General features: G+C 41.1%; 1 protein-coding gene across 1 annotated transcript in view; it reads left to right on the top strand.

Moving 5' to 3' along the window:
• myo10l1 (myosin X, like 1) overlaps positions 1-14093 on the top strand; it is a gene marked incomplete at its 3' end in the record, with an annotated part of 36607 nt that extends 22514 nt beyond the window's left edge. The window contains exons 3-23 of the mRNA XM_087171960.1: positions 4419-4577; positions 5821-6008; positions 7349-7483; positions 8403-8527; positions 8696-8709; positions 8836-8920; positions 9238-9344; positions 9748-9877; positions 9970-10088; positions 10220-10366; positions 10474-10574; positions 11212-11278; positions 11629-11721; positions 11846-11914; positions 11992-12074; positions 12517-12619; positions 12720-12800; positions 12899-13023; positions 13204-13321; positions 13429-13535; positions 13646-14093. Coding sequence (XP_087028086.1) covers positions 4419-4577; positions 5821-6008; positions 7349-7483; positions 8403-8527; positions 8696-8709; positions 8836-8920; positions 9238-9344; positions 9748-9877; positions 9970-10088; positions 10220-10366; positions 10474-10574; positions 11212-11278; positions 11629-11721; positions 11846-11914; positions 11992-12074; positions 12517-12619; positions 12720-12800; positions 12899-13023; positions 13204-13321; positions 13429-13535; positions 13646-14093 — 2604 coding nt within the window. The remainder of the gene's footprint in view (positions 1-4418; positions 4578-5820; positions 6009-7348; positions 7484-8402; positions 8528-8695; positions 8710-8835; positions 8921-9237; positions 9345-9747; positions 9878-9969; positions 10089-10219; positions 10367-10473; positions 10575-11211; positions 11279-11628; positions 11722-11845; positions 11915-11991; positions 12075-12516; positions 12620-12719; positions 12801-12898; positions 13024-13203; positions 13322-13428; positions 13536-13645) is intronic.
• Between the last annotated feature and the right edge of the window lie 5 nt (positions 14094-14098).

Below are 14098 nucleotides of genomic sequence, written 5' to 3'. Positions count from 1 at the left end.
AGTTGAAGTCTACTGTTAGTCAGTAACAATAATAGTGCAGTTACTGTAACATACAGATAAAATGTTAATCTGTAATTGTACAATAATACAGATAATGTCAATATTAAGAGAAGAACAAAACACTAAAATGAAACATTAAATTGAGAAAGGTGTTTAAAAAAGAAAAACACTTACCAAGTTCTAATTCTATAGACGCTCAAACTCCCATTTTACTGTGACTTTGAATATATCATCACACATCTGAACATTTGCCTCTTACATGTCAGATACTGTGTTCAGGAACAATGCACCAAGTCAACGTATCTGCTGCAAACATAGATACAGATGGACAATAAAACCAGGATTTCAGACAGGTAAAGTTAAAAGAAGCACCCAAAATGTGTTCATTCACACCTTTTGGATTTTAACTTTGCACAAATGTAGTTCCAGTGTGCTGCTGGCAACATGAGATTTTGATTTCCAACATACTACATTTAAAAAAAACCACTGGTTACTCCCTGATACCACGCATTACATTAAACACGTTTTATTGTAAACAAAGGAAATTCCTTTTGACAGCAGAGACCCAGGCCTCCATTTTAGTCAACCCGGTGTCCTTCTTCTACTTATCACAAGTGATGCGGTGTGTGTGTGTGTGTGTGTGTGTGTCTGTGTGTGTGAAGTCTTATCTACTGTTCCTCTATAATTTTCCCTGGATTGCAAAGGCGTGCTTTACTTTCTGACTGAAATTGCTCTCAGTAAGCCTTCCATTTACAGGCAGGGGTCTCAGATTGAGCCATTTAGGCATTAAGTGAGTCTGTGTGATTGAGCACACAGAGATCCATGTACATTAGATAGACAGGCAGATCAGGAAAAAAAAGATGGAAAACTGGCTGAGGGGATACATCAGAAATACAGCATGGATGTTAAACGAACCAGCAATAAAGAATAAAAGAGGAAAAGTGGAGGAAGAAAAAGAAAGTGGTAGGAGGTTGAAATGCAGGAAATACAGTGTAGGGCAGGCAGCGGAGAAAGGGGTAAATTAATGAAGAGTGGAATGGAAGATAGCGAGAGAACAGAGAGAAAAAGAGCAGCAGATGACAGAGAGGGGGAAGGGATGAAAGAGGAGTGATATACAAAGGGAGAGAGAGAGATGAGAGAAATGGAGAAATGGTGTTTGACACATGAAGACACAGAATTCAAAAAGAAAAATTCAGACAGAGAGTGATAGTCGGAGAGAGGGATTTAATTGGGTGAAACATAAAGAGATGGGGAGAGGGGGAGCAAATGGACTTTGATATAATTTGAGAGACTTTCAGTCTTTCTTTCTCACAGCTACAGGAACACACCCAGCTCTAGTTGTAATACAGTCAATATGAAAGTGCCTCTGCATGTGTACAGCTGTCCAAACCATGACTAACAAGCATCTTATCATCACTCAGACAAGCGTGTCTCCCATGCACATCAGACACTGTAAAGTACGTAACCAAACACACATGTAAACACACATACGTACATGTGTAAAGCCACGAGTGGGTACGACTCAGTGTCAGAGATTGTGATGAATTAATTAAACCTGCACTCATCGTTTTTGGCCATTTGGCGGCTGTTGACACAAGCTGCAAACACAACACTGATATATGATCACAATATAAAGTTGATATTGTGAACTTTAGATCAATATTATCATTCATTTGGGGGTGGTGTTCAATATTATATATTAGTTCAATATCCCTCTTGATCGCCACCCTCCTGAGGGGAAATATCTGGCTCTTTAGCTGCTACATGCTCCACTGTGTTTAGCAGCCGGCTGCTAAGGTTGTCTCTCTGCTGTTTGGTGCGGAGCAGGTCGTGTCCAGTAGGTTTTTAGAGCTTTACCAAGAACAGAGCGGTGACAACGAAGCAGAGCCTTAAAACCAAAACAATGAGCTGAAAGATGCAAAAACACTGTAGAGCTGAGAGGAACCTCAGAGTTTATGGTAAATAAATATCTGTGGGTTTGCCAGTGCTTTAGTTCTGATAAGATTAAAGTGAAAAGATAAATGACACTAACAGTAACTTTGCAAATTCAATTTTGAATCATAAACTTTGCTGAAAAATTGCCCTGGAATTAAGAAAAAAGTAGTTTAAAAAAATCCAAACTGCAGCCTATAATTGTTGTATTGTTGCAGTTTTCTTAATCACCATTTCTCTTTTCTACATGTGCTACCAGTAGTGGCTCTAATACTCATGTAAATGTGTGCTTGGATAACATCATGTCAGTGCCTTGACTGAGTACTATGGCTGTAAAAGGTGAAGACAAAGTGGACGGGGTCATAGTGAAGACGGTGAGCTGTGAGTCAGTGAAGCCTTTATAAGTTATGTTCTCTCTAATGGAGGACGAGGGGCAACTGGGTCATTTCATCACGGCTGAGTGAGAGAGAAAGGGGAGAGACTTGATGAGCAGTTGCCAACATACTATGCACAAGATGTCTGTAGTTTTACAAAATATGAGAGGCAAGAGAAGGAAAGAACAAACTGCATTATACAGCAGTTCAAGCTGGGGGGAAAAAAACTATTATGTGGTTGGATAGTAGTATAGTAGCATATGGCTCACAGGTTTCCATTTGTAATCCACACACAACATTTTATTTGCAGACAGTTGGTGATGACAGAAACGATGATACCGTTGTAAGTTTTTTTCGCCCCGAGAGATCTGTCTGCACGCAGCAGCTCTGTGCAGCGAAGACAGTGTTACTGGAGTGAAATAGATTTATTTAAGAACAGGATGCTGGAGTGCCTACAGTGTGCCCCCTCTGCCACTCTCAACAGACTTCCAACACATCTGTTGCACCAACACACACACAAATGCACACACACACAGGGTGGAGGCTGGCGGTGAGGCTGAGCTGACATATTAACAACCCAGCATTGTAAAGGCCGTGGTTTCTATTCTTAGACAAGTAGATATCGCTGGAGTGAATAAACGACCTTTATGCTGAAATACAATCACAGTTATCTCCTGCACCGGCGCATGTTCTGACTGTGTACAGGGGAAAAAAGACAGGGATCATTGTAGCAGCGTGTGTGTGCCTGACCCGAATACACACCGAGCTGCTTTCACCTGTCAGGTCCTGCCACATCACATCTGTTACTCTCTCTTCCTTTCTGCTTCTGTCCTCACTCTCTTGTTCTCTCCTCTTTCTTTTTTTTCTTCTTCTCCTCCTTCCCCTCACAGAGCCAGGCTCCCCACCCTGTCTTGTCCCTGACTCTCCAGTTGCCATGGCAATGGATGACATAGATGAGATGTGGGTCTGGGGAGACAAAGCAGAGCCACAACGCTCTGTATTCTCATCATGTGGACTTTCATCATATTGCAACACATTGGTTACTCTGACATACCTTCATTATCCAGTAGGCAGCACTACCAGTTTAACAACTGGAAATCAAGTATTACATCTACCTCAGAGGGAAGAGGTTTGACAGAAATCTACCCAAAGTTTTTTGATGTATTTTCTTTTGAGCAGCCAATGCAGACTATCTTAATACCATACCACACAGCACATCACTCGTTGTCAGTGTGTGTGATATATTGCAGGGAATATCCCCTTTTCCCATTTAGGAAATACGCCTTTTCACTTTCTCACTGAGAATTGAGAAGATCCATGTCTATACAGTAAATATGAAGCGACCACCTGCAGCCAGTCAGCATAGAGTGGGGTGTTGTGGAGTAGTTGTGCTGACTCAATAAGAGTTTCTCCAGCACATTGACAGCAGAATGTTTTTCAGTTTGTGTACCTGAAACACACATGATAAACCATATAGACTTCATATAAAGATGGACATAGCCTCCGTGATGTCACCTATATGTTTGTGAGGAGCGGTTTCTCAGAGTGGGGCGAGTGTAGAGCTGAGACTTCGATGGATGCTGGTTTAATAATTGTGGTGCTCCCGTTAGCATCGTTAGCACAGCTGGGTGTCTTGCTAGAGAGATAACACAAGGCTAATTCATTTGATGGCTAATTAGTTAGTTAAACAGCTAAGCTAACAAGCCAGTTATGGTGAGACGATACTTGCTAATTAGTGCTAACATGTAAATAAAATATTACTAGGATTTCACTCACCTCATGAAACAGGAGCACAGGATTCGACAAGTTCTGTTCTACGTTCAGTGACTCTATATATAATAAAGGCTTTTAAAAACTTTAAAAACTTCTGTACCTTAATAAAGCGGTTTGTTTTCATGTGGACATTGGTTACCTACCATCCTGACATTGCTGTCAGATATGAATAGCTCTTATTTCTTGTTTTGTAAAGTTCTGATAAGTACAACTGCAACAAGTTCAGGTGTTTTTTAAGACTATTGAAAGTCGTGGTGGGAAAAACAAATTACAACATTTCATTACAGTATACAGTACCTCAGGGCTGAGTGACAGTCTGTATATCTTTTTGTTTTCCAGGTGTTGTACTTGCAGCAGGCAGAGGTTACCAGGGAGCGGGTGTATGCTATGCACCAGTCCAGCATCGATGGGGTGGAGGACATGTCTGCGCTGGCCGAGCTGCATGAGGCCGCCATCATGCACAACCTGTACCAGCGCTACCAGAAGGATGCCATCTATGTAAGTGAACTGAATGTCAAGACACATGGTGTGTGTGTGTACATTATGTGTATACCCTCCCTTTCCTGTTATCTTTGCATGTGTGAAGCACAAATCAATTGAGAGAGAGAGAGAGAGAGAGAGAGGCTTATGAAGACAGACTGTTTACAGCTGCCCTCGGCATCACAGGTAAGAGGAGGAGGAGAGCCATCTACACCGACACCGAGGCCGCTGAGAAAGCCTCCAGGTGGCTCTGGATCTACAGAGCCGATCTGTGGGAGAATGCAGCTAGGGCAGAAGTTGAGGCCTGATCAACCTTGGCTGGGTCGCCTGAGTGAGGATGTCTGATGTTCAAAACACCCAAAACACCCGCTGACCACAGGATACGTCACTGATGATGTGCCCTAGCTTAGGCATCAATAGATGTGTCATTACTGTCCGTAATGAATGGATGTATTAGCTGATGCCAATAAAACTCGACTTGAACAGACAGCAATCTATCTTTAAAGTTATAAAAATGAATATTGAGATCAGTTAATTATGATAAAAACAAATATATAAACCTACATTTCGGTCACATGACGATATGTTGAAAGTCACATTTGGAAAGCCTGGAAACCTGAGGATTACAAGACAACAGACCAATAACAGCCGCCCTGGGTGTGACCTAATCTAGATGATGAAATATTGTCCATACGCGGATTTCCCTTAAGCTGATCATAAGCATTTACCCTGTGTGGGTCAGCTTTTTGTGCCACTGTATGTTCATGCATTCATATGTATGTGTCCTTTAGCACAGTTTTATATGTGTGTAGAACACAAAATGCACAGACAGGGTAATATGACACAATGGAGGGGATGCTGACCTCCAGTGTTTTTTTTTTTTCTTTTCGTTTCTAGAGCAGAAGGAGAGAAAACAAGGTGACTGTTACAGGACAAACAGTTCAAAATGGAAATCTGGCCTCCCTCCTCCTCCACCTTACCCATTTGACCTCAGCTTTCTAATAAAAATCTGCATCTACATCCTGCTGTTTTCCCTTATCCTCCATTCCAGATTAATCTCAACACAAGACTGCTTTAATATTGCTGTGTGCGTTCCTGAGTGGTTGTTAGCAAATGTGTGTCACTGCTTTAAGTGTGTAAGTGGGTGCATGATCATGTCTGTATATTTGAGACAAAGAGAAATTAAAAAACTAAAGGATACTAAAGGTTCAAAAGCGATACAAAGATAAAATCTAAAACGTCATATCTGGACTCTTTTCAGACTAATATCGGCAGCATCCTGGCAGCTGTCAACCCCTACAAGCAGATCTCAGGTATGTATGACCCAGAGAGGGTGGACCTTTACTCCAAGCACCATCTAGGGGAGCTGCCACCACACATCTTTGCTGTGGCCAACGAATGCTACCGCTGCATCTGGAAACGCCACGACAGCCAGTGTGTTCTCATCAGGTGAGTTTACACACACAGACACACACTCACACACTTACACTAATAATTAACTGGTTTAAGCTCTAGTTCATGCCTCATTGCCTCATGCTTGTCCATTGAAAGAAAAGTTTTTCCATCCATCCATTTTCTATGCAATAAGTGGTTATACTGTTAAGACTCTCAGGGGACTGCAGGCTATCCCAGCATGCACTGGGCGAGGGGGAGTTCCATTTTTGGAAATTCCAGCTATTCTTACTGTCCTACTTACCCGGAGTTACACATGCATTTTTTATGTCTTTGCATGCAGTCTGAATGTATATTTAAAAGAAAGGTTCAACATTATGGAACATATTTTTATTCACTTTCTTGCTGAGATTAGATGAGAAATAGGATAACACTCTCGTATCTGTGTATTCGCTGTACAGCCAGGAGACGGTTAGCTTAGCTTAGCGTAAAGGCTGGAAAGAGATGGAAACAGCTAGCCTGGCTTTGTAACAAGCTGTTTCTTGGCTGGAAGCAGTGACCTCAGTTTTACACTTGTACAGATAAAACAAACATATAATGTGTTCATTGGTGAGCTCTATAGGTGCTGGTAGGCCTGTTTGTTAGCTTCAGACAGAGCTAGGATACCTGTTTCCTCCTTTCGTCCTGGCACCAGATGAAAACTGACAGAATATCCAGCAGTTTTTATAATAACCTTGCTGGTGTTTACACTAATGTAATTATACCACAAATGAGAACTTGTTGTGTCGATCTCATCATGAATATCAAGCCACTAGAATATATTCATGTAAATGTATTTTTCCCCTTTGGAGCTCATGCAGAGACTGGCAGACAGTGACAGCTATTACACATAATAAACAATCAAGGTTGTCGGCACAATCCAGACATATTGATTTCCGCGGTTTATTGGAGAGAGAGACTGAGTCAATTCTAAATATTTAATTTTGTCAGCTGAAGAAGAATCATAGGATGAAATAATGATTGTGTTTCTCTTGGTAGTGAATATTAATGAACAACACCCTGCCAATATTTTAAAAAAGCCCACTAGGTGAAGTTGGTGAACTGCTCCTGGCCTGCTCTGCTAACTGACATGATCTGGTTGTGGGGTCAGACATCTCATCATGCGTTCAATTAAGCTCAGTCTTTGTCTCGCTTGATGTCCTGATTGAGAGAGACTGGGAGCTAATGCAATATCGCTGAAAGTATCCAACCTCAGTATCAATTAAACAACCAGACCAATCTGAGATATGGGAATGTCAGAGAAGGTCATGGTGTATTTGATTAAAATGGGTTGTGTGCGCGTGTGTGTGTGTGTGTGTGTGTGTGTGTGTGTGTGCGTGTGTGTGTGTGTGGTTCAGTGGTGAATCAGGTGCAGGGAAGACGGAGAGCACTAAACTGTTGCTGCAGTTCCTGTCAGTGATGAGCCAGAAATCAGCCGGGACTGCTCCATCAGAGAAAACCACACGTGTGGAGCAGGCCATCGTACAGAGCAGGTACAAACTGATGAAGTGAAGAAGACACACTTTCCCTTTTTTTGCTCTGATTTTACTGTAGGGGTGTTTTGGGACAAGACCAGATCAAATCTTGACTCTTATCTAACTGTATCTATCTTTGAGAGCAAGTCTAAGTAAAGTCATGTGTTTTTAAAAGAAAGTCTGTAGGGTCACTGAATGCTGACTAGGGCTGCAACTCAAAATGTTTATTTTTAAATAGATCTACTGATTATTTTCAACTAATTGATTTATCATTTGGTCCATAAAATAGTACAAAAAATGAAGTGGTCATATTTCTTGTTGTGTTTGATCAACAGTCCAAAACCCGAAGTTATTCTGTTCACAGATATAAAATTGAGAAAAGCACCAAAACACCACAATAGAAAGGCTGAGACCTGAGCATGTTTGGTATTTCTGCTTTAAAAAACTAAACAATGGATTATCAAAACTATCCATCAAACAACTAATTGACTAATTGACTCTTTGTTGCAGCTCTAATACTGACAACTAAAATGACATGGAATTTGTGCATTTAATATTAATGTTCTCATGTCCATTCAATGTGTAGCTGTAATTGTTAAACATTCAAGGTGGGCACCTCTGCACACTATTCTATTTAAAGGTTTTAAAGGATTTTATTAAGTAGAGTCTTTAGGGCGTCAAAGCAGTCAACCCTTAGCCTGAAGTTTGCTCTGATTACTGCCAAGTGCCCCTGAGCCCAGATACTGTGTGAGAGCTAAGTAAGCAGTATTTATACCTGACACTAAGGGATGTGTGTAATTGTTGCTTTTGGATAAAACAGTTATTGAGGCAACATCCTCTGCAGCACATGGTCTGTGTACTTTATTCTAAACATCATGCTCAGATAAAAGCAGATGTGACAAAACAGACTAACCTCAGCTTTTTGTTTTCCTTGCAGTCCGATCATGGAAGCGTTTGGTAACGCAAAGACTGTTTACAACAACAACTCCAGTCGCTTTGGAAAGTTCATCCAGCTTCACTTCTCTGAGGGCGGCAACATCCAGGGAGGCTGCATCATCGACTGTATCCTTATTTTTTACACAAAATAAATAGATTTATATCAGATGTATTAGTATTTTTCTAAATGTATGTGCTGCATAATATGCACGATAAAAAGGGGTGTTAAAGGAGAATATATGTGAAGACCAGTGACGAGGTTCGATTGTGTTTCCTTGACTGTCTACCTTTCAGATTTACTGGAAAAGGTAACTATGTCCGGGGCTGCAGCCTGCTCATGTCAAGTTAAACTTATTACTACTGACTTGTCTGTCTTGTGTAGTGAATCATAATGAAGTGTTAATTGAGGCTTTGCTGCATTGATTTCACTGTAGAACCGCGTAGTTCGACAAAACCCTGGAGAACGAAACTACCACATCTTCTACGCTCTGCTGGCGGGAGCTAACAAAGAGCATAAAAGTAAGAAAGGCTCAGTGAACATCTTCAAATATCAACATTGTCCTTTAAAACCTGCTCATTTTTTTCCGACTGAAACCTATGTATCTTTGGGTTAATGTGGTTACATGAGCTTTATATGATTTACAAATCAAAATGGCATATTGGAGATAAAATTTAACTGCAGGGAATACACTTGAACTCTGGTCAACACGGATAATGTTCTAATCAACCAAAGTATGTTCGTATAACTTAACTATGTCTAAACATCAAGCCTGGTTAATTATCTAAATGTTCATCTCTACCACTCTCACACTGACATCATAAATCTCCTCTGTCAGGCCTTTACTTCCTCGAGGACCCCGCTGAATCTTTCCACTACCTCAGCCAATCAGGATGTCTGAAGGACAAGAGCCTGAATGACAAAGAACTGTTTAACAGCGTTATGGTCAGTTTATCTACATCACTCTGTTTTTAACTGTGTCCAATATTCTAGTTTAAAAAAAACAAACATTTGTCTGGAGGCAAAATGATATTAAGCAGAAATTAATCCATATTACTTTAAGTTATACTGATCGTTCTGCTACATTTTTCTGTGTAATATTTGGCATTGCACCTGGAGGTTTACTGTAAATTATGGCAGGTTTGTAAAGCTGAAATTTCAATCAGCATTTATCAAACATCTATGACTGTAGTGATGTAGAATATATTGTGTTAATCCTCCCCATCACTGCGACATTAAAGTAAAGACTTAACTTTGCCAGCAAAGAAGTGAAAATAAGTGTTTATAATACATGCAGCTCATCTTCTGGCAGGGCCTAATCTCTTTTCTTGTTGGTTTTTGTGCGCAGGAGGCGCTGAAGGTGTTAGAGTTCACAGAGGAGGAGATCAGAGACATGTTTAAGCTGCTGTCAGGCGTCTTACAGCTGGGAAACATCGAGTTCATGACTGCAGGAGGAGCCCAGATCACCACGAAACAGGGTCAGTGAAAACCTCATGTAAAGTGAGCAGGAAAATTAAAACTGACATAGATACATTGCAGAAGTGTAACACATCTTTGTGCATGTTTCCAGTGGTCACTGATGCCAGTGAACTGCTGGGCCTGGATGCCTTTCAGCTGTCTGAAGTCCTGACTCAGCGATCCATAATACTCAGAGGAGAGGAAATCTGCTCCCCGCTCACTATAGAGCAGGTATATGTACACATATATACGCACACATATGTACACACATTTATCCTCCCTGTATAGATCGATCCCTGCCTCTTCCCGACACTCACACACCCATCCTGACCATCCCTCGGGTCTCTTTCTCATCGTTGCAGGCTGTGGATTCCCGGGACTCTGTTGCCATGGCGTTATATTCCCAGTGTTTCTCCTGGATCATCCTCAAGATCAATCAGAAAGTCAAAGGGAAGGAAAACTTTAAATCCATCGGCATCCTCGACATCTTCGGCTTTGAAAACTTTGAGGTCAGAACTCTAAGCCTTCATATGAGACTCAGGCACGTCTTTTATATGATTTACATGCGGACCAGATACAGATCTGTATATAAGATGTGTTCCATCTTTCGATCCAGGTGAATCGGTTTGAACAGTTTAACATCAACTACGCCAACGAGAAACTTCAGGAGTACTTTAATAAGCACATCTTCTCCCTGGAGCAGCTGGAGTACAACAGGTGAAATTCCACATACAGTATATCTATACAAGAATGCACAAGCAAAGACGACACGGTTAGTTGGATTACTGCATTTAATAAAACCATTATGTAATTTTATTAATTACTTATAAGTATCAAATAACACTGAGGGGACCAAGTAAAATCATTAGATTTAAGCAATATTCTCTGTCACATGAATAAAATGTGGATCTTGTCTGTTCATAAGAAATAGTCAATTAAGGTAATTTAGTCAGTTAGTTAATCTGTATTTATTCAGGATGGCTGAAGATCTATTTTTACAAGAGACACTTGAGAACAAATTCAGTTTAAATTCTGCTCAAATCTTAGCCAGTCTGGTGAGTTTGAGAATATAATTGTAGATTTTGTGTCTGCCAGTACCAAATTCGCACAGGAGTTTGGGTGGAGGACAACTCCATCCGTACAGTCTCTCTAAGAGATAATCAGGTTACGTTTATGTTCGAAGATCTTTTTCAGCCGTTCTGGCAGCGTCAGCCTGGTGTGCGCAGCATGGCTGTAGACTTTTTGTTTTGTTTAACCAGTGTTGTGTTGAGTATGCACAGATTGTACATGTGATATGCAGTTAACAGAAATCCTGGACCCCGGTTTTCCATGCATGATTGTTTCCGCTCCACAGGGAGGGTGTTCAGTGGGATGCCATAGACTGGATGGACAATGCAGAGTGTCTTGACCTTATAGAGAAGGTAATAAAAATGCTATTACACAGTTTGTGACATAAAAAACAGTGTTTAGAGTTGAAATAATGAGAGTTTCTTAGTATCTTCTGGGCATCTGGCCAGGGAAGTTGAAATGTTGGCCCACTTTAACATAATGTTGTTTCCGTGCCAAGCGTCAGTCTTTTCTGGATCAGAGCTGGGTTGAAGTGGGTTAAAATAACAGCTGCTTCCCTGTCAGTTAAGAGCTGTGTTGGACGCCTGCCTCCGTTGGTTTCTGGAAAATGATCTAATAGTATTAGACTGATGTTTTAGAAAGTGGTGCTGATTTGATAAAGAGGATGCAATAACATCATGCTTTTTTTTTCTCCCTCCCTTAGAAACTGGGCTTGTTGGCACTGGTGAATGAAGAGAGTCGATTCCCCAAAGGAACAGACTTCACTCTGCTGGAGAAGTTGCACAGCAGACACTCTGTGCGTTATTTACACATTTGTTCAGGCACTTCTTGCATAATTCAAGAAAATGTTGAGCTGCTGTGCGGCTTCTAAACGTCACATTATATTTGAGTTTTGAGTTCTCTTTTCTTGTTCGCTGCAGACAAACCCTTATTATGTGAAGCCCAGACTTGCTGATCATCAGTTTGGTATCAAACATTATGCCGGGGAGGTGAGTTATACATAACTTAGGGTATATGTTACTGTGTGACGTCTGGGATATTTATAATGAACTTGTGTTTCCGTCAGGTCTTGTATGACGTTAGAGGAATCCTGGAGAAGAACAGAGACACCTTCAGAGACGACATCCTAAACATGCTCAAGGACAGCAGGTGAGACATTCAGATGCACTAAATGAATAGTGAATTGGGACTGTGATAAGTCAGAGAGTTGAGTAGATATGAATCCTTTGATGCAATGTCATTCTACATGTTTCAATTAGTAGATTCAAACTGTCATTATGAAAACTATAATAATACAAACCACATACAAAATGTCAACTTTGCAAGACACAAACAGGTTTGAGGACCATTTGTTCTCTCAAAAAAAAAAACTAATCTTATCAAGAAATATCACATTTCCACCTGCCAGCAACATAATTGAGTTGTGTATTTATATATTTATTGTGATTTATAAAAACAAACAGTTATTACTTCAGGGATAAAAATCAAGCTGTAGTTGATATCTGTTCTGATTTTTGAACACTGCTTGTCATTTCCACTGACAGAACTCATATGTAGATGTATAATGTGTTATATTTCTGTGTCTCCACAGACTGGACTTCATCTATGACTTGTTTGAGAAGGTTGGCAGCAGGAACAACGAGGAGAAGATGGGAACAGCCAGGCGCAAACCTACTGTGAGCTCCCAGTTCAGGGTGAGTGATCAATGCAATTCATGGACATCGATGCTAAAAGACATGTAGAGGGAGTTGTAAATACGTAGCTAACAATTTGTCTCTTTCTGTGACTCCTCAGGACTCCCTTCATGCTCTCATGGCCACTCTGAGTGTATCCAACCCTTTCTTCATCCGCTGCATTAAACCCAACATGCAAAAGGTCAGTCTGTTTCTGTCTCACAGGATGATGGCATATCATCTCATAAGGTCTCTGTTTAATGTTGAAGCTTTTTTCTTTTTCTTTGATTTTACTTGTAGAATCCAAATGTGTTTGACCCAGAGGTCGTCCTGAACCAGCTGAGGTATTCTGGGATGCTGGAGACTGTGAAGATCCGTCGTGCTGGGTTCCCCGTCCGCAGGACTTTCAAAGACTTTTTCTCTCGGTATAATATCTGAAGTCTGAATTTATCTTTGTCTTTTTTTGTTATTTGTGATTTCTGCTTGTGTCTTTGAATTTATGTCTTTTTGACGAAATGCCTTTTGTTTTATTTCTCGGTTTAAGTTGCTGCAATTTGTCTTTTCTTGCGTCTCACCCTCTGTCTCATGTCTTTTCTGGCTGCCAGGTATAAGATCATTCTGAAAGAAAAAGTAGCAGCAGCTGGAGATGATAAAAAGAGGAATACAGACCTTCTCATGAAATATGACAAGACCAAGAAGGAGTGGCAGTTAGGCAAGACCAAGGTAACATTTAGGAGCTGTTGGACAGCACCAGTAACAACTGATGATTAACATTATCCAAAGTAATTCACTCCTCCATCTCCTGATAACTCTTTACCTTTGCTCTGTAGGTGTTTTTGAAAGAGTCTCTGGAGCAGCGTTTAGAGAAAGACAGGGATGAAGTCCGTCGCCAGGCTGCTATGATAATCCGAGCTCACCTTCTCACCTTCTCTGCCAAGTAAGAACTGAAGTGAAACTGCAATTTTCGGCATTTGGGAACACATTTGTGGCTTAATGACACTGTTCTTATTCAATGTATCTTACGTGTATTTTTCGTTTTGTCTACAGGAAGCACTTCAAGTGTGTACGCGCCAGTGTCGTCACCCTCCAGAAACACTTCCGCAAGCACATCCAGCGCAGGCGATTCGTGAAGCGACGCAAGGCAGCTCTGGTGCTCCAGAAACACAGGCGAGGCCAGGTGGCGCGTGCTCGTGTTCGAAAGCTCCGAGAGGAGAAGAAGAAGAGGGAGGATGAGCAGAAGAAGAAAGAGGAGGAAGAGAAGAAAACGCCTGGTGAAGGGGAGCAGGGGGAAGCGGATGAAGGAGCAGAGATGAAGACAAAATCGTCAGAGGCTAGTGTTTTTATTTTCATAGTCTCACCAGGGATTTTGTGTCTCATTCTGCCTTCTTTGATTTTCAGATTAACGCAAATGTCATCTCCCCTCCAGGATGAGGCCCGGCAGATGGAGGAGATCCTGCAGTTGGAGCGAGAGATCGAGCGCTTGCAGAAGAAGAGAGAGGA

This window comes from Seriola lalandi, unplaced genomic scaffold, assembly GCF_002814215.2.
Source record: "Seriola lalandi dorsalis isolate HSWRI2012SDOR001 ecotype SW California unplaced genomic scaffold, Sedor1 jcf7180002050658, whole genome shotgun sequence".
In the NCBI taxonomy this organism is placed as follows: Eukaryota; Metazoa; Chordata; class Actinopteri; order Carangiformes; family Carangidae; genus Seriola; species Seriola lalandi.
Note: the sequence above shows the minus strand (reverse complement) of the source record. Positions and strands in the feature narration are given on the sequence as shown.